General features: G+C 36.3%; 1 protein-coding gene across 6 annotated transcripts; it reads left to right on the top strand.

The window, feature by feature from the left end:
* The first annotated feature begins 6,509 nt into the window (after window positions 1-6,509).
* LOC139697665 (alpha-N-acetylgalactosaminidase) lies at window positions 6,510-19,865 on the top strand. Of its 6 annotated transcripts, none has more exons than XM_071596476.1 (10): window positions 6,510-6,792; window positions 7,123-7,282; window positions 7,385-7,559; window positions 7,816-7,990; window positions 8,128-8,222; window positions 10,247-10,408; window positions 10,488-10,685; window positions 11,534-11,698; window positions 13,239-13,311; window positions 17,906-19,865. In XM_071596476.1, exons 2-10 carry the CDS (start codon window positions 7,128-7,130, stop codon window positions 18,025-18,027), a joined length of 1,320 nt encoding a protein of 439 aa, XP_071452577.1. In that variant the 5' UTR covers window positions 6,510-6,792; window positions 7,123-7,127; the 3' UTR covers window positions 18,028-19,865. The 6 variants fall into 6 exon arrangements, with proteins under 6 accessions (XP_071452577.1, XP_071452576.1, XP_071452575.1 ...); XM_071596475.1 differs by having other exon boundaries at window positions 7,118-7,282; XM_071596474.1 differs by having other exon boundaries at window positions 6,510-7,013.
* Window positions 19,866-21,068: the final 1,203 nt, after the last annotated feature.

Below are 21,068 nucleotides of genomic sequence, written 5' to 3'. Positions count from 1 at the left end.
CAGGTATGGGATGAGAATCAATATTAATAAAACAAAGGTTATGCAATTTTCTAGAAAGAAAAAGGCTAAGCTAAACATTAAAATAGGATGGCAAAAACTAGAGCAGGTATAACAGTTTACGTATCTCGGCAGTGTTTTGGACCAACACGGTCAAAGTAGTAGGGGCCTAAGGAGAGGAATTGCGCTAGGCAAAGAGGCTTTCACAAGGAGGAGGGAGTTGATGACAGGGACGTTGAGTAAGGATGTTAAGAAAAGATTCGTAAAAACTTTGATATGGAGCGTAGCTATGTATGGCACAGAAACGTGATCATTGAAGTAGGAGGATTGATGTATATTAGAGGATTTTGAAATGTGGATGTGGAGAAGAATGGAGAAGGTGAAATGGACAGAGAAGAAAACAAATGAGGAAGTACTTTGTATGGTGGGCGAAGAGAGGGGCTTGTTGGGAGTAATCCTATGGAGGCAGGAAAAGTGGATGAAGGGGGTGTTGACCGGCAGTGGGATGTTGAAGACTGTGATAGAGGGTAGAATGTTGGGCAAAAGAGGAAAGGGAAGGAACAGGATAGGGATGTTGGACGGGATGAAGGGAGGAAGAAAGTACTCGGAGATGAAGAGGGACCTGATATAGAGTAGGATGATGGATTTTGTGTTTTGTTAGGAGTAATAAAATATTTGTTTGGTAGTTGTGTCCATCCAAAAACCTACCTTAACCGGTAGATTACCTTAAAAAAAATATATATATATATGCTAGTTCTTGGCCCGATAATGTAAATGACAATTTATTTCTTCAAAAAAGTTAAATCTTTCAAATAACAATTATTGATACATTCCATTCAGCGGTGTTCCATGGCCATTATCCCGTTTCTGTCGTATTCTTCCATAAGTGCTGTGAGGTACTCATCTACAGCCGTAATTGCTTCTGGATTGGATGAAAAATCTTATTAGCGAGGAAACTAGAGTTTTCGGAAGAGGAGGAAGTCCGAGGGAAGGGGAATAAGGTGGGTGTTTCAGCATTTAATATTCCAAATCCCTCAAATTTCCTAACGCCAGGACGCTTTTGTAGGCAGGTGCATTGTCCTAATGGAAAATGGTTTTTTCCTCTGCAAGCCGAGTCTGCTCTCGCGAATTTTTGCGTCCAGTTTCGTTATAATGTTAGAATACTAGTACTCCTGAGTTATTTTAACCTTTTCCAAGATAATCGATCAACAGAATTCCTTTCGCAATCCAAGAAACCGACACCATGAGCTTTCCCACCGATGTTACTCTCTGTGCCTTCTTTGGAGCTGAAGAACCAGTCTCTTATCCACATCATGGATTGTTGTTCAGATTTTGTGTATTAGCGAGCCTATATTTCATCCATTGTCACACATCGACGAAGGAAATCACTTTTGTTTTTCGGAAAGTGCGCCAAGTACTGTCTGGAAAGTGTCATCCGGATGCGTTTTTGATCCACTGTGAGCACGCGCGGCACTCATCTTGCGCAAAGCTTTGTCAGGGGTAATTCCTCGCGCAAAATGAAACGGACGCGTTCTTTTGATATCCCTACAGCATTGAAAATTACACGCACCTTCGCTCGCCGATCTTCTGAAATCGTATCGTGCCCTTTTTCAATAATTTCGAGGGTGGTTGCACTTTTCGGGAGTCCTTCACGTGCATGATTTTGGAGGTTTCGACAGCCACGCTAAAATTCGGCCGCCCTCTTCTTTTGGAAATTGGGGGAGAGTAGTCCCATTTTCAAACCTAGAATATATTTCGGTCGCCATTGAACCTTCTTTTACGAATAATTGCATAGCTGCACGATACTCGATTTTTTCCATTTCTGTCAACACGCACCGCACTGATTCGAATGACCACCTACCACGAACCGCTAGATGAAATGGTTTACAATTTCACACTGTTTCTGCTCACAGTTGTGCCAACCTGAGATAAAAAAACATGCGACTGGTAATGCCATCTATGGGTGAGGCCGAGAACTTTTAATTTCACCCTCTGTCTGTGTGTGCGTGCGAATGCGTGTGCGAGTGCGCGCCGTAGTGTGTGTCTGTGTTTTATCACAGTAATCTACGTATTTTCATTTCCTTAACACGGGTTTTATTTTGAAACCCCCATCCTTTCATGCTCTGTCATCAAGGAAACAAAACTGTTCGACACCGCAATATTTTATTCACTCGCGTTCCATCCTTCTCCCCCACGAATTTGAAAACTGGTGATTTTCATCGGAAGAAATTGCGGGATCGCCGGAATACGTTGAATTTCGCAGGCATCTCCGAGCTCCAAAGCGCGCGTATCACGCCATTGTATCCCTCCGTCGTTCTCGGCTCTTGGCTTCCTTCTTCTTCTTCTTCCATTTATTAATTTTTTCCACCCGAGGGTGATGGTGTAAGTGGATAAAATTTTCCGCGGCCCGGCAGCTAACAAAGAATGAACTCATTCAACCGCGCTCCCTGCTGCGGGATTTTTGGATTCATAACCGAACTGCCTCACACCGCTTACACGCGATTTCCCAGGCATTTGAGAATGAATAAAAAGCAAACCCCTCAGGCATAACGGATGACGCACGACCCGTGAAAAAGGTTGTATGCACTCCGTATGTTTGTATTTAAAAAATTATTTTTAAATGCGAGTCTATGTCAAATATCCTGCTCGGTATTTCTTTAACGAGGGTCGGATCAGAGGGTCTTTCAATGAGGGGATTCCGTTCACTCTACCAACTTTTCCGGTCCTCATCTGAATTTTTTAACTATCTCGCATGCCACGGCAAGCGCGCACGTGATTAAGTAGGATCACGACCCGAGCCATGAAGATGAAGGGTAGGAGATCTATGAAGGGGAGGTCGGTGTTAATGTATTAACGCTTTGAACTCATAGTGGTTCGATCGTAAACTTGTGAGATGGACTCAAAAATTTATATATTTAGCTGTTGCACTATTTATATTCAATTTGACCATTTTTTGTCTGATTTATTTAATCTCAAGATTAAAATCGCACTATTGACACATTTCCAACAGAATTATCTGACGTCGTCAAGTCCCTAGAGACTCGAAAGTTAGATAAGCCAATCTAATATTATTGAATGATAGGGAATTTTGGCATGACGAGTGGTCCATTATGAAGGGCTGCTTTATGAAGTAGGAACTGAACCCCCTATTTTCAAGGATATCCTTTTAAAGATCGGATTTTTACAAAAATTCTCTAATAGTCCCTAAAATGGCAAAGATCATGTTGAAAGAGTATTAGCAGTATTATTAGCCAACCTTAGTTCAAAACCTTCTGCAAATTAAATGTTTACGATACCCCCTCATAAATTCTACCTTTGTTCATACCGGCCAACATTCCAATCCTTTTCCCACCCATACCTCACTTGCCTAACGTTCTCCCCTCCATCCCAGTCTTTAGCATTCCAATGGCCAATCAAAATACTCTGACCCCACTTTTCCTACGTCCTTTGGATTTCTTCCAACAATCTTATGTTTTCCTCCGCCATGCATAGTATATGTGTATCTTGGTTTCTTCTGCTTTCCGTTTATTTTAATTTTTCCACTTGTCTCTGTACCCAAATCTCGAAAACTTCCAATCTACAACAATGATATTGCTTCAACGACGATTACTGTTATACACTTCATTTACTGAAGTTGAGAGTGCTTCAAATTTCATTATGAAACTTAAAAATAAGTTGTTTAAAGATAATGACTCCCCTATCTGACATTTTATTTTGTTATCATTAAAACTAAATTGTTAAGGAGCTTCATTTCTTTACTTTGTTGATGCTACACCTCTTTCAAAGGAATAATGGTACATTAGTGTATTGCAGTTTTGTTCACTTAGAAAGAAAATCAGATTGACCGAATAGATAAAATGCATACTAAAAAGAAAGACTCTTACTTTTCCACAGATTCTTAAATCTGTGGAAAAGTACGAGTCTTTCTTTTTAGTATGGATATTAAATACTTCCACGAAGTGAAGCCTGAAACAATAGAATATATAGATAAAATGCAGTTTATAAATTCACTTGGAAAATTCTTCAAATATAATTCTTAACAATGGTAGACAAGTTTGCCATTTGATTCCTTTTTTTTTAAAGTCTGTATGCTCCCATAATATCACTCCTCGGTAAGTGGCAGTCCCGCTTATGCAGCTAGATCATTACTTGTCGTGTCGCGGGTAGTGTCGATCTCTATGAATAGCTTTGATTTGAAAATTAATGGCAATCACTTCGCTAAAAGTTTTTAAATAAAGGCTATAATAGTCCTTAATTGGTGCACGTTTTGCTAACCGCACTATTTCAGGGGAGTTTTCAAATCTGTCTCCGGAATAGCAAAGTTTCAGCGATTCGTCGGTTGCGCTTATTTGGCAAACAAACAGATCCGCTAAGTAATACAATTCCTCATTGCAAGGTCAATTGCCCAGTTTCATTTTTCTCCTGCTATTGATGAACCAGAAAACTTTCCGCACCTCCCATTTCGTTGCGGCAGTCGTGTGATGGTGAATTTCATCGGTAGAGCTTATGCAAAATTACTTTCGACATGTTCCCACGCTTAGATGGAGAATCATTCACTCGTGTGATTTGTTTTCACTATCTTTAAAATATGATCAAGATCGAGAAGACAAAGAGAACGTTACATTGAAATCGCAAAAAATTCAACGTGAAATGGGTTGCGTTGTAGTTCATGCTGCGAATATCCTTCGCACCCAAACTACAAACACCATTTACATCAGCACTGCGCGATTTGAAAACATTTCGACCTGTACCAATTATTTAACACCGCCTCGAAACTGGAGGATATCGATATGTGATATTGACAACAATGATGTTTTCGATGTTACTTTATACGCGAACTCTATATCCTTGTTGTCTCTGTGTAGGTATTTTTGGGGTCGAGGGTCGATGTACATGCATTGCACATCCTAAATTTACATCTCACCTTAGCATTACATCGTTGTATGATTATGTCATTGTTTGGTGGTTTGACATTGCATGGACATGCATCGTTATGTACCACAGCCGCCCACTTGTTCTTTACCATGCAATGTGATATTTATTTATCCAACCTCTACCCTGCAGAAGCAGTAAGCTTCGTGAGTTAGACAAGTTACTCTGCACAGATGAAGGTGCCTTCCTTTGAAATACATCTCTCATAATTTTGAAGCCTTTATCTTTAAATGGGAAGCAGTAGAAATATTTCCACAAGTCCTTGTCGAAAGGCACCTGGAAACAATCTGCAATAATATCGCTTTTTATAACTATCCCCGATCCATCCGAAGCCACGAAAAATGCGATTTTTTTCCTTATTACTCTTACATATTCTTTATTTTTATGTTTTCTCTAGGCTCTCTCAGTTTAGTTTCCTCACCAGGGAAATTATGAGCGACTTCCTGAGGGATTGCATTTGTTTGCTTTTTCCCCGTGAGCAACCAAAGGGACGCACCGAGAGTAAAGGAAACGAGCGAAAAATTGAAGAAAAAAATTACTTCATCCAAACGGTTCAATTTCAATGAACGAATTCTGCGTTCCACTCCCAGCTGAGAATGATAAGCATGCCTCCCCCTACCTAAACTTGCATTCTGCAGTGCACCGCAGGATCGATAAGGACTGCCATCACTTGGCCACCTTGAAACAACCCGGCCCGTCCGTCCAATTCCTCCTTCCCTCCCCTCCCCACTTGCGTGGGCGTTTTCCGCCAGTTCCCCCCCCCTCATCCCTCTTCTCGTAACCCTTCGTGACGTTTCCATGACGTCAGAGACATGGTCCGCCTCTAACAATCGCATGGGAGAACCCCGGGAGCTTTCTCTCCCATTGGTCTCTCTCTCTCTCTCCAATTCATTCTCTCTCACTCTCCGCCTCTTCCTCCCCTGGCCGCCGACAAACCCCCATTCGCCTCCATGCTGACTTCGTAAGCGCCATGTCGCAGATGAATGCGTCATCAAACCTACAGCTCTGCCCGGGCCAATGGGAGATGGAGGCGCGATGTACGTCATGACGCTAGTAGAGTCGTTGCCTAGCAACCGATGAGGCTGTGTGCCTCCAGTACCATTTGTCTGTCTTGACTGGTGCCACTGCGGATTTAAAGTCTCCGTTATTATTGATCGAAATGATTCCATCTTTCATGACCTCTTATGATTCGACTAGGGTCATAATTGAACTAAATATATGCTACGTATTGTGTTGTGATTCAATCGATATCATTTTTCAAAGTTTTGAAAGCGCCAATGATTAATTCCAACGTTTAAAGAAAAAGAAAATTTAGAGCCAAAATCGTTTCATATCACCTGTGCGATCGTAGAAACATATTTTCAATTCACTTCTTGTTTGTATATTAATACAATTTCACTTGCTCTTTGAGATTATATGCTGAGAGAGGCAAAAGTATATTGGCCGCAAAAAGGTCGAGTGAGTTTTAACGTGCCGGGAGACATAATAATCAACCGCACAACCGTTGAACTTCTCCCCTCCCGCTCCCTTCTGCTAACAAGATCTAGTGACCTAATACCCCCACTCTCCCTTCCCCTCCTCAGCTGTGGCCTCGAAACAGAACAACTTTTACCTTCCACAGACGGAGACCGGCCTCTTAGGAAGTCGTACCTGACGGAGCGTTCGCAGGTAAACGAGTGCTGCCTCGTCTTCAGTTTACGCCCCGCGAGTTTGCGGGCTGGACGTATCGTGATCATTGCGGCACCGAAAACGCCATCAGTGGCTTTTTGACAAAACAAGAAAAAAGTGAGGAGCGTTATCAGAAAATTATCATTTAAAAGTCGTGGTTGCTGTGGTGTCACCAGAAGATATATTTTGAAGCAAGTGGGTGTTGTCACGTTCAGTACTTGGTTTCCTTTACACGGAATGCTTCTTCTCTCTAATGATCTTAATGTTCGCTGAAGATCAATTTCTTAATGTGTATCGGCTGAAGTGAGAGTTTGATGCGTGAAGTCCGGTCCCTGAAGTGGTTAATAACCTCCAGGCTTGGTGAAAGTGTAGTTGTGGGCTATTAAATTTTCGCACGTGAAATCCTTTCCATAATCGTATGCTTTCTTGGCCTTTTTATTATTCATCGCGTTCAATAATATTGGTGTGTGTGCATGCAGGAATTGTGAAAGAAGTATAATTCAAAAATGTTTATTTCTAGCACAGAAGAAATGAAATTTTCGGTGCTGTGTGTGTTTGTCAGTGCCTTCGTGGGAGTCCTGTCTCTCGAAAATGGTTTGGTGCGAACTCCTCCTATGGGATGGTTAGCATGGGAAAGGTTTAGATGTAACACTGATTGCAAAAATGATCCAGATAACTGTATCAGGTGATGTGCTTTTTCTCTCATTTTCTTCAGTTATATACCGAAAATATACGACGACTTAATGTTTGGAATGGCTAATAGATTATTTCTGTATTCAATGCACAGTGATAGGCTTTTTCGGACGATGGCAGATTTGGTTGTGTCCGAGGGATATTCAGCAGTAGGATATGAGTACATAAACGTAGACGACTGTTGGCTCGAAAAGGAGAGGGATTTCAATGGTCAACTTCAACCAGATGCTCTCCGATTTCCATATGGAATGCGTGATCTATCAAATTATGTAAGTAATCAATGTTCGATCCGCTGCTTGATGAATATATATTTACGTTATCAGAAGGGGTAATGAGGGTGCCCTCGGTACTTGATAAATCCATTCTGTACATTCCTACATCAATATAATTGAATTGGGAGACTAATTGTGTTGCTGAATTGTATTGCATTTTTTGTTGACTTGTTAGTGACTGAAAATTAAGTGGCGATTCTTTTTCGGCTTTGACTCTCCGATAGATAGTAAATATGACTAATTTTCATTTCAGATTCACTCTAAAGGTCTGAAATTTGGTATTTACGAAGATTTTGGAAATTATACCTGTGCTGGCTATCCGGGAGTTTTAGGATACTTACAGAACGATGCATACACTTTTGCATCTTGGGAAGTTGATTATGTGAAACTGGACGGTTGCTACTCCCACCCAAGGGATATGGACAGAGGTATTTGAGGATTTTTTTAAAATGTAACATTGATTGGATGTTAACGATTTGAGGATATTTTCCTGGAAAAGTTTCAAACTTGTGATTTCACCTGTAGCGGATAACATTTCTGACATTTATCTGTAATTAAATCATAGGCTATCCAGAATTTGGGTTCCACTTAAATCGGACTGGTCGACCCATGGTGTATTCATGCAGTTGGCCGGTATATCAAATCTATTCTGGAATGCAGGTAACCATTAGTAGTACTATTTTGTGATCCGTCATTGCCCTCCAACCCTCGGAACTATATTTTTTGTCTAAAATTTGACGTTGAAGGTTGTAATTGTAAATCTAGAATTCCTGCACTGTAACAGTACTGTCGTGAAACCCCGGAAAATATTGTTTGCTCTAAACGTAAAGTGGTATAGTTTGATAAGTGAATAGGGTCATTGGTAATACATCGTGATGAGCATTGTATTTTACCCGTGTATAGTACCTAGTATGCACCTTGTGAATTGAAAATAAATCCCCATATGGCCATGTGCTTTGCATAGCTCTATGTTTGAGTTGGTTTTTGACAGCTGCATCCAAGTTTAACTGTGAAAGTCATATGAATTCATTCTATTTCATTGCTTGACGAGATTATTTAGTCTGTGCACGGTTTATCTTTTCGTACAGTCCGTCAGCTCAAATAATTATGGGTCAGAAAAGAGGTTTTCTATATTCACAGTCTGTTTTATTGCATTCCTAACATATCGTTCATGTTCCAAATGATGCAAAATGGCCAATGACGGATGTAGGTTTTCATATGGGTCATATGCATGTAAAATTTGTTAATTACTTCATATCTTTCAAATGAATAGCAGTTTTGACATGATTATAGTCCTTTTGATCGTTCGTTTATGACTGTCAACAAACCTTATTCATCTTACATTTAATCTCTGTGTCTTAATCAATTACGAAGTTGGCAATATAGCTTGTGCTAATGTTCATTTGGTGTCGACAGTTGTAAGCTTGCTGTTCTAATAGTGGATTGTTCAAATGTTACTTGCCTGTTTTACTGAAACTTCAGTGGATTGGTGATTTTCCTAGTTTCCTTTATATGAAGTCATTTTGTTACTTAAATAGTTCCTTTGCTGTTGATTATTTAGTTCTATAGAATACATCAATGTGTTTGTCATGGATTTGGTTATTCATATTGAAAATTCAATTATTTATAATAATAATTTGATTGGTTGATAAGGATTGGTGTACAATAACACTATAGGAAGTCATGAAAACTATAATTTCAGAGTATTCATGTACAGAGAAGGTTAAAATATATCTATCTATATGCAACCAACATGTATGCATTTTTATCATGTACGGTAATGCATAGGTCTTTTGACAGGTTTTATTTTACGCATACATCATATTTTCTCATTTATTAATTCAGATACACTGTAATAATTTTTCTCAGTTAGAAATTTTTTTAAACTGTGTAAAACTGTGTCTCATTTGCCTTCATGTTTCTGTGGTAATTTATTATATAAGTTTGGTCCTATTGACTTTGGTCCTAGGCTTGCAGCTTTGGTTCTATTGTATTTGATGTGCAGGTTTGACTGGGTATGGTGACTGTAGTGGTGAGAATTTGTATGGAAGTCTGTCTGATGTTGTTTCATGTATGTTACTGTGAATAGGATATATGGGAACGGTAGTAGCCCAAGTTCTTGAAATATTGGATGGGCTGATGAAATTGGCAGTTTAGATGCAATATAGTGTATTAGATGCTAGATGATAGTGAGATGGATTTGCATCTTCAAGGCACTCGAAAAGTGCTAAATATTTAAATATTCTAAAAAATAAGAGTAAAGGTGGCAGTTTTCTATTACTTTCATCAACCAAATACCACCAAACTATGGTTTTGTTCCTTAGAATATGTGTTGAGTGTTATCTGTAATTGTGTAGCAAATAATGAACACCAAGCTCAGAAATATTAATGTACTTGACCTGTTATTCAATAATTGGAATATTTTGTCTGGCATCTTTTGTAAAAGAAATTTACTTGACAATTTTTTTTAATTCTAGTTTAATGCCAAGGACAGTGATTCCAATACTATTTGAGCTTTGCAAGGTTTTTTATTTTAGTTCAGATGATCAAACTTGGCATCCAACTACAATATATAGGTGTTTTAAATTTTGAAATGGAAGCAAGTTGAAATATTTTTAAAATGAAGTTTTCCTGTTATTATAAGATCACTTTCACTTATTTATTTGTGTATATCCCTTTCTCAGCCAAATTTTACTTCAATCATTGAGCACTGCAATCTCTGGAGAAATTTTGATGACATCCAAGACTCTTGGGCAAGTGTTGAGAGTATAATAGACTACTATGGAAATAATCAGGACGTCATTGTTCCCAATGCTGGTCCAGGGCATTGGAATGATCCAGACATGGTAATTTGAGATGCTTATGGAATGTTTTTTTGTGCAATGGTGAAAATACACCTTTAATGTACCTTTATTTCCATTTCAGTTGATAATTGGGAACTTTGGGTTGAGTTATGAGCAAAGTAAAACCCAGATGGCCATCTGGGCTATTTTAGCTGCACCTCTTCTCATGTCTGTTGATTTACGTACCATTCGTCCTGAGTACAAGGCAATTCTGCAGAATAGAAAAATCATTGCTGTTGATCAAGATCCTCTTGGCATTCAAGGAAGAAGGATTTATAAGGTACAGTTTTTAAACCTCTTAAAAATACAATTTCAGGCTTTTTCAAATTATTTTTAAAATGGATCATATATTTACTTACCTTTGGACCTTGAGGAATCAAAAATGATGAGTAAGCTAATAGAAAAATATTTCTGTGAAACAAAATCTTTCCTGCCTAGCTCTCAAATGCTACTTTGTTTGAAATGGTTTGGGTGTTAACTGAAGGTCAAGATGAAGTGTTTTAAAATTAGAAAGGCATGTGCCAGCTTTTATTATGAAGTTATTAGGATTATTGGATAATAATAATTGAAGTGTTTCACAATTTTCATTACTAATATGGATGCTTCTCTTTTGGGTTAAAAATGTATTAAGGGAAAAACCATTCACACGGTGGATCCACAATAATCTGCGGTATTTTATTCGCCAATGTTGTATATTTATTGATTTCTTTTTCCGTGTGTATCATTCAAAAGTTTTTTGTTTTTCCAAATGTTAAATTTTAACTTAATATACATACAACATCATTTTTTTGTCACTTAACTAATCAGAACTTCAGAGAATCACATGATTGGTATGACATTAGCCAAGACTTTTCTTTGGTTTTGAGCAGTTTGTGATATAATACTATACATTTATTATATTTAGGTTTCTTTAACTCTGTATTCAGGTTTGCTCCTGCTTATTAAGTATTTTGTGAATAACTGAGAATGGATCTGGTAAATGTGTAGTACTTAGATTCTATGAGCATATAAAAGTTTTGAAAGTTAATGCAGCTTCTGATACTTCTGGAAAATATGATTACTTTAAGTTTGATGGCTAATTGTGATATGCATAGTAATTAAATGTAATTTTTTCCCTCATCCTTACAGAAAAATGGAATTGAAATATGGGCACGACCAATAACTCCTGTTTACCAAAGCTACTTCTCATTTGCTGTTGCATTTGTAAACCGAAGGACTGATGGGACCCCATCCGACATTGCTGTGACTCTTTTTGAGTTAGGACTGAACTTCAGGGGAGGATATTTTGTTGAGGTGAGCATTTTTACTTATATTAATCTCTTAGACTTATTTTATACTGCCTGCTTATGATTATTAGCATCCTCATAAAAATAATATGGTCTTGTTTTCCTAGCAAGGAAATAATTGGTAATTGAGAAATACACTCACTTGATGGATTGCATAAAATTATCAGGAATGTATATTGTTGGAAGAGAGTGAAACATGTATGTTGCATGATTCATGGTAAATATATGTGTGCCTGTTGATGAGCGTATAATCAAACCAAGACTTCAGTTCTAAACTTATCAATGGTACCTGAAGGAAAGAATTCAAAATGAACCAATAAAATATGTGTACATTCACTATATTGCAATCATTTGGCTTGGTTTGTATTTGAAAAAAACAAGCAAAAGTTTTCCCATTTGCACGTGTTTACTAGTTCCTTTAGCAATCTATCTTATTTTAAAACAAACTTTTCAGTTTACTTATGTTGACTTAAAATCCCTTGCTAGGTCACCATGAAGGTGTCCATTAAAACAGTCAATTTTCATTTGAGAGATCCCATATCTGCAGTCCAGTCTAATCATTTTCACACGTTGAATTTTCCAAAAAAAAAGTTATTTAACTTAAACCTATCTTAGTATTGCATATATGGTTAATCATGGAAGATAAATACAAGTACATTATTGGTCTGCCATGGAAATTGTCTTTTCTGGTGGAATGATTTTTCGTTAACTATTTTCTCATTTACTTCGTGACACATAGCTCAGGTGTTCAGGTGTAGTCATGCAGTAATGATAGTACGCCTATACACAAAGCATGTCATCTGGTGGCTTTATAATAGAAATGCTCAAATCCCATGCACATAAAATAGTCTTATAATTGGGCTGAATTGTGACGTTTTGGAATGTGAACCAATATTTAGATTGAAAGAAACAAAAATGTTGATGAAAATCTCATATCTTAATCCGCCCTGTCCCAATGGAGACATTGAAGCATTTACTTACTTTGTTAATTCAATGGGTGTGGTACTTCAATTTGGATTTTTTTGATAATTCTTAGCTACTTTTATTTTATCCAAATCTACCATAATTTTCCCAAGACAGCTCATTTACTTTTCAAGTAATTTTCTGGGAAATTTATATTATATGCATGTATCAATGAGGAATTAATGGTTTATCAAAGGATGATCGTCACTGCTGAAGTGAGATAAGGCATGAAGTTTTGGTCTGAGTTGTCTGCATTAGGGATATGGAAAAGGCATATTTAAAAAATATACATAATTACATGCTATTTTATATTTATGTGGTTGTAAGGACTTCATAAAATTTCTCTGAATTAACTATTATGTGGGTCAAGTGATTTTTTTTTCAATTTATTTTGGACTTTGAATTGGCAGTTGAAGAATGTTCTTATGAAATTTGCCCTGTTGTCAAAAAAACCATTTGTTTTAATGAAGGGTTGTCCTTTTTCATATGATCCTATAAACTTTCAAATTAGTAATAATACTTCTTAATTAAATTTACTCTAAATTCATGCCATGGACTATTGACATTATTTATTTTCTTTTTAGGACCTTTACGAGGATGTTTCCTATGGGGTGCTTACACCTGACACGAAGATTAAAGTTAAAGTGAACCCTTCTGGTGAGTTTTCAATATCTCCTATTTTGATTTTGATAAGTATTAGTTTGCAATTATTCTAAATAGCTTGGCATAGAAAATGTACCTTTCATTTAATCTATGTATCATAATAACATTGATGAATAAAACATGCTAACAGATATGTACATACATATATGCTATAATTCTTTGCTAATGCTCTTTATGAATGGTAGAAATGTCACATTCTGTATTTGTAAAAAAGAATAGATTATTCACCTATTAGGTTTGATTATCACCAATTTTCAAAATTGATTCCCTAAAATTTGGAAACTATAACTAACAATTTTGTAGAATTGGCTGACTTTATGTGGTAGTTTTTCAGTTTCATGTTGCATTTAATTTAACTTTTTCGCACTCTTTGAAATTCATTGATTTTAAAGTGTCCTAAAAAAGTGAATTCCCTGAGCATCTGGGTCATGGATGAAATTCTCTCTGCCTCCTTTATTTTTGCTTTTCACTTGATAAAATAGTGTATTTTAGGCCGAGGCCTCGCATAGCATGGCACAAGTTGTGGAATTTTTATGCTGCACCCAGTAATCTTGTCAGTGTCTTCACTTCTTCATGACCACTACATCAGTTCTTCATGATTACCTTTCAATCATTTTCAATTGATTGAAAATATGATAGCATTGTACCAGATTGTGAAAATAACAACCACAAGGACAATATCATTTATCTATTAGGAATGTGTTTCCCCAAATAATCACACAGATAATTAAAAAGCCTTAAACGCAGTATTCAACCCTAAGGTTAGTTTATTAGGTGATAGGAGAGTTCATCTAGTACTAAGCTTGAAGACGTGTGAAATTCACTCAGGGTAGGGGGGCCAGTTTCTTTCCCTCTGTCGGCTATGGTTTCCCAGGAAGATTTGGTACCCAAAAAATCACACAGCTTGGGTTGAGCTGAGGGTGCCCAGAGAGGCTTGCCTGGGAATCAAACCCGGGCCCTCTGGTCAGCAGTCCAATGCTCTACCCCTGGACTGCTACAATCCTATATACAAATAGTAGTGAAGGGGCATATGATTTAACCCTCTTAGTGCGGCGGGGATTCCAGGGGTACCAGTGAGAAGTGCGAAGGGTAATTTAAGAAAATGTATCACCTTAGGAAAAAAAACATTATGAAGTTATTTGTTCAGATATCCATATGCAGTTTTTTTATTTTAAATAAAATATTGTAGTTAATAATGATGTAATACATTTACATCATCTGAAAAATAAATGTAATTATCACAGCATTATAAATTTGAAGAATATTTTTTTAGCAATAATATTTCGATTTTTAGACACAATACTAATATTTTTTTAAGAACATTTTGCAATAAAACTACGATATTTAAATATAATAAAGAATCAAAAAGACATGTAGAAAATGTTATAAATAAATAAAGAAAAACCAGTGAATTGCAAATTTTTCGTCAAACTCTGCATAGTTCGATTTTGTTGAAAAGGCTGGCAAATTGGGACTTTTCCCCTTTCCTTGAGACTGCGGCAATGTGCTTACAATCTAAAGGCAGAAAAAAACCCAGTTCTAACTCACAGAGAACTGCTGACAATGTACTCCAATACACAGGGGTGCAATTGATTAGATCGGATGGACGGCAAGAGAAACCAAAATGATTACAATGCAGTGCTCTCATTTCCATCGTATCAACAAAGTCTGAATAAGCAGCTATATATCAACACCAACACAACATAACACATTCAAAAGATTACAGATGAAAACAGATTAGTAGCCTTTCAGTGGGTTTTTATAGTGGAAAGACCACTCAGAAAAAAAACGAGCAAACAATTAGGCTGAGCTTCCCGACATGTACAAAACTGAACGAAAAATTATAGTAGGAATTATACTTTTTGAAAAGCATTTAAAATTGCTAGTAAAAAGTTAAAAAATTACTTATGTAATTCTATGAAATTCAACCTATCGATAGCACAAAAACCATAAATAATTAAAGAAAAAAACCATAAGTTACAACGATTTAAACAATAGCCTACCCTAGAGCCGATGTATCGGCCTGGCGCACTTTTCGCCAGGGATACGAAAGCCAATATATCGGCCCGCCGCACTAAGAGGGTTAAACAAGATCAACCAAGGAAGGAACTTGAAGAATATTTATAAATTATTTGAAAGTATTGAAATAGAAAAATCATGGTGTTAGAACTTATAACACTTTGAAGTTATTCTTAAACATGAAGTCAGACAGCACCAGCATACATATTTCACACAAGCAGAATTCAGACATGCTGTAAAAAACTGCATTTTCCATAATGCCAGAATTATTTTTCAAAGGGAATGCACCTCGTATTTTACTGCATATTCTGAAATAAAGGGGTCTTAAAGTCTACAGTCATTGAGGGCTTCAAGTGGAAAACTCTCTCACCTGGTAGTCACAAATGATAGCATATTGTGTTGTTTATTTTGAAAAACTTTGATGTGCTCTAAAAAAATTAAATTTTATTTAGCAAAAGGTTAGGAGGCATTGAACATTACTGTCATTTAGTGAGGATTTTGGGTACACAGTTATGAGTGAAGGTGATGTGAAAAAAGAGTGTTCAATGTTTAAAAATTGATGTATCAATTAGATGAAAGTGCCAGGCCATCTGTGATGAATGATGAATTCTTTTCTTCGACAAAGGATCCATACAGATGTTTAATTTTCATTGTTTATTTATATTACTGATAATAAAAATCTTAATTAAATCACCCAACAGTTTAAGGTCTATTGGTCCTATTGTTGATTATTTGAATATGATTTTTTTAAACCAATGCAAGATCCTGTGGTGGATGAAAGTCTAATGAAGTTTTGCAGTAGACTGTTATGTGCAGTAGAATCCGATTAAGCATGTTCGGTTTGGCATTTTTATAAAATATTTTGAAGTTCCTCTGTTTGCTATATGCAGTTGTCCATTAGACACTCAGCAGAAATAAACAATAGCAAGTGTTATAAAGCAAGAGTGTTACTGCTAATGAGGCTATATACTTTAACTTGGAGTGTATGATAGCTGTGGAAACTGATTCATTTTTCCTGCTTGTTTAAAAAAAACTGTTTGAAGAAATAATGAATGCAGTAGGAACTGTTAACCTAAATTGGAAGAACATAACAAAAGAGTTCTAAGGAATGTCTTTGAAGAAAGCTGAAGCCAAAGTCATGAATACCAAACAAGTAGTGCTATTCAAGTGGAAGACCAGAAAGGAAGTTCATGTGCTCCTAAAGGAACTGTAAAGTATTGACGAAAAAGCCCTCTGTCAAAAGAAGAGAAAAAATTGTCATACCTGCACTAATAATGATGCACCGATAATATATCAAATTAATGCTGTATATGGACACCATCAACAATTGGCTTATTTTCTAATGATGTACTACTGTGCTAAGGGCTAAAAAAATTATTCTTCAACATAATAGACATGGTTTTTAGTAACTCACTCATATTGTATAAAAAACTGCAGGCATTAAAAACTATGACAAATTCAGAGAAGATCTGGCAGAGAAATCTCTAAAGGGAGTAACCATGCTGGAGCACAAGAGAAAGGGATGATGGGCTAAAATCTGGCCCATCACCCAGGAGATTCCTAGTGGGTAACCTTTCTCAAATTTGATGTCAAAGTAAAAATCCAGTAATAAAGAATCCAGCCTGAGCCTGTGAAGTCTACAAATCATAGGGAAAAAAAGAGTGAAATACAGAGGGTTTATAAGCAGTTCCATGTTGATTTTCCCTTTTGCCTGTTTTCAAAATTTTCTCACAATAACACTGAGCAATTTCAGAATAAGCATTTTTCTAATGATTTGAATCGGCATACCTTGTGCTTACTAAAGTAAAAATCCCACTCAACAAAATTGCAAATTATCAACAAGGATGGTAGTCTTGAATGAAGGTCTAAAAATGCAAAATCTTTTTCTCATATTGTCTCCTCAATCACTTGGGATCATTTCTAGAATCATTGGCTCTATCATCTTGAAAATATTTTGCATTAACAATGGCGGAATTCACTTTCTAAAACATTGAAGATACTTTTAAAATGTAACTATTTTTTAAACCAGAGAATGTGGATCAAAATAAAATTAAGAGTATGCATAAATTACTTCCACTATAATACATAAAACTTCCTGTTCCTTGCATCAAAACTCTCCAGAGTGAAAAGTATTTATGAAGTTCATGATTTTACTTTAATAGGAATTTAGATTCAGGAGATTTCTTAAAATAATAAGCTAATGGGTTAAATTTGTCATTATTATCATTATAAATAGTCTTTCTATGTAATATTAGCTTTCTCATGGATATGGACAATGATGGCATATTATGTAACGTATGGCTCATTTATCCTGCATTATATTTTTCTTCAATTCTTCGTATGATTTATCTGTTTCAATGATCCTTTTTTAATTCTGTAGTTTCCTGCTCTACTTTGTGTAGTCTTATAATCAAGCCAATCTTTTTTTCTTGTTCTGCATTTACCCACTTTTTTCTTGCTATTATAGAATTCCCTATCCCACTAACTTTTGATGTATCCATTTAATTTATCATGATGAAACATTTCTTCCAACTGACATTAATTTGACATTTTGCTTCATGTGATTCAGGTGTTGTTATGCTACGAGCTGATGTGCAGCTGCCATCCTTCAAGGACCGCCACTATCCGCCAGCCCAATCCATATATAGACCTTATGACCTCTTCCAAGTTACTAGACCCTTATTTAAGTGAATGGATATTCTTTGAGTATTGCCCATAAATGTTATGCTATGGCCATGTGATGTCCACTCAATTCACATGGCCTGGTTGGACAGATACAAAGTGCAATTGTAATTGGATTGCATGTGACATCATATCTGATTGGACCAGTAAGTGCAATTGTAAGGATTGTGAGTCACTTCATCTGTTTCTTTGTTCTTCATGTCCTGTTGATGAAGAGATGGAAAATTTTATGTTCACGTGTCACATTTTATGTAACACGAGTGGACATTTTCCATGTGCTCCAATCCATGCCAGTGGCGTGATTTACCATTTGAGAGATCACAGCAAGGAAGCAGCTAAGAATTTGGCAGAGTTACCAGACATTGCACTTGTTAGAAATACCCATGTCTGTGATATGTTACAAAAGACCTATGTAAAAATGCTGTTACTGGCTATTTTTCATTGGATTCTAAATATTTTTAGCATACATACATAATTGTGCAAAAAATGTGAATACTAATTTTTTATAATAGCTTTTACTTGGTCTTCAAATGAAGATTTGTCTTCTTTCCTATAGTTTTTTTTTTAATGTTTAATGTTCCACATGTAATGTTGGTGCATTTTGAAATTTATTTTTGTTAGAAAAAGTTAAGTAGTTTTGTTTTAAAAATGGCCAAATTCTATGTTACTGTGCTGTCTACTTGGTTGTAGAATTGCCACAGTGGATTCCACTGATGCTCACTCACCAGAGCTCGACCAGGTTGAAATCCTTGGAGGGAATACTGTGATGCTTTCTCATTAATCATTATCATACCTTTCCCTCCAAATTCTATAACCAGATATGCCATTTTCTTCCGGCTTTTATACTTGGTATATTTAAAATGCTGGTATATCAACATTAATTTATAGTCTATCTAAACTTTACGAGAACATGAAATCTCTCTGGGGTCCATGGATTTTCTCCCTCCTGACTGAGCATACCGCACCATATACTGTACAGAGATGGCATCGAGATTAGTTCAACTTGATAACTTCTCCATGGATTTGGAAATTCCACTCAAGGTGTGCATATGTGTCCAACAAAGTCCAAGGTGTGTAGGTCTCGGTATGTGAAATGAATATTTTTAACATTTTTTCAAAAAGTTAAATATACCTTCATTTCAGTGATGCAACTAATGCATTTCGTCAAAAAAAATACCATGTTATTGAATATTATTATATTAAGGTTAGGGTTATCTTTGGAGTTGTACCATTTAATATTTTCTTCATTGCTGTATGCAGATTGTTGACTTCCTTGTGGTCATAATTTCTGGAATTAGATTTATGTATAAGTATCATGAATTTTAAAAAAATTTAAATTTTGATTGCCTGTGGTGAAGCTGTAAAACAAGCATTTCAAGTTTGTGCAGTCAGTAATTGTGAGAAAACTGGTATATTTTGGCAAGAGTCAAGATTAAAACTTTTTGAATAATCACCCTGCTTTATCGGACAGCTTAACATGCCATCATGATCCTTTTTGTACAGGCATATATTGTGACAATGGTCTTTTTTCTGTCAGCATTTTTTTTAACATTGAAATGATTTTGTTCCTGTATTCATTTATATCACTAAGGAGGAATGATGATCACATGTTCTCTATGGGATGGAATCCATTGTGTAAGTGATTTCAAAAAAATACACTCATACCCAGACAACAAAATGGCATATATTTGTGTTTAGTACCAGAGAAACACACTATATCATAGGCATAATTTATATTTTATATCTGCCATTTGGCCTCTCAGGTTTATAAAAAATATTTTTTCTGTATGTAATACTGTTTCCGAGTAATAAAATTATAATTTTGCATCAATTAATACATACCTGTATAGTGCATGTAGTTTATTTGACATTATTCTGCAAACGAATATTTATAACTAATGGACTTATTCTAATGCTGTGACTGATCAGCATCCTCATTTTCCTAAATTATTATTAGTATTCTGCCGGTTCAAGTAGGGTTTGGATGGACATAGCCTCTACAATAGTGCAATGATATCTTTAGTTGTCCCTCCTAGCAAAACATAACCTGATATCCAACAGTACAACGAGAGTCTCTCTTCAATTCTACATACTGCCTTCCTCCAATAATTCGATCCATCATTCCTTTCCTACTTCTGCTTAATTCTCCCCTCTATCACTGTCTTCAACACACCATTGCTGATCAAAAAGCTCTACATTCATCTTTCCTGCCTTTGGATTTCCCTCAAAAATCCTCACTCCTGACCCACCACACCTAGGACTTTCTTATTTGTTTCAATTTCTGTCCATTTAAATTTTTCCATCCAAGCACACATTGAAAAGGCTGTAATCCATGTAAACTGTTTCTGTGCAATGCAAAACTATGCTCCTCATCAAAGTTTTGATGAGCCTTTTCTTGACATCCTTACTCAACATCAGCTTAGACTGTTTTGTAACAAAACACTTGTGTGATTGATTGTTAAACTGTTCCACTTGATCTATTTTTGCCCTCCAATATTGAAGTTTAGCTGAGCCTTTCTCTTTCTGGAACACTTCATTATCTTTGTTTGATTCCATTCATTCTGATCCCTCATCTATGGCACTCACTTTCCAATTCTCGCAACCCCTTGCCTGACAGATAGACTAATGCTTGATCATCAAAAACTCGACCAATTTTGTGAATTGTCCACTGACTTCCATTCCTATCTTCAGTTCTTCCCATCCCCCTCTAGCCATTTCATCCACCTAAGAGCTTGATATCAGGAATAGGGCCTCTTGGCCATTTTGAAAAATGCTCTGTAATGCATTACAAGAAAACTCCATCCACCCTTAAGTAGATGTAGAGAAGTAAAAATTAGTATAGAAGACCATTGAAATACTTAGTGAGTCATATCATCAGATCTAAATATGGGAAAAACATTTTAAGAATGTAAGCGGAACTGTACTTAAGAAAATTGTCTTCATGTAATAATTAGTGGGGAAACTAATGAAAACAAGGAGTGTTGTTATTTCACATTGGTTGGACCCTAACTTGAATACTCATTGTGAATATCGGGCTGTGAACTGGACAA

This window comes from Hetaerina americana, unplaced genomic scaffold, assembly GCF_022747635.1.
Source record: "Hetaerina americana unplaced genomic scaffold, ioHetAmer1.1.p SCAF_8, whole genome shotgun sequence".
NCBI lineage: Eukaryota > Metazoa > Arthropoda > Insecta > Odonata > Calopterygidae > Hetaerina > Hetaerina americana.
Note: the sequence above shows the minus strand (reverse complement) of the source record. Positions and strands in the feature narration are given on the sequence as shown.

Coding starts and splice junctions, on each gene's coding strand:
- LOC139697665 (XM_071596476.1), top strand. CDS start 7,128: ATGAAATTTTCGGTGCTGTGTGTGTTTGTCAGTGCCTTCGTGGGAGTC. Junction 7,283..7,384: donor GATCCAGATAACTGTATCAG/GTGATGTGCTTT, acceptor TTCAATGCACAG/TGATAGGCTTTTTCGGACGA. Junction 10,686..11,533: donor AAGGAAGAAGGATTTATAAG/GTACAGTTTTTA, acceptor TCATCCTTACAG/AAAAATGGAATTGAAATATG.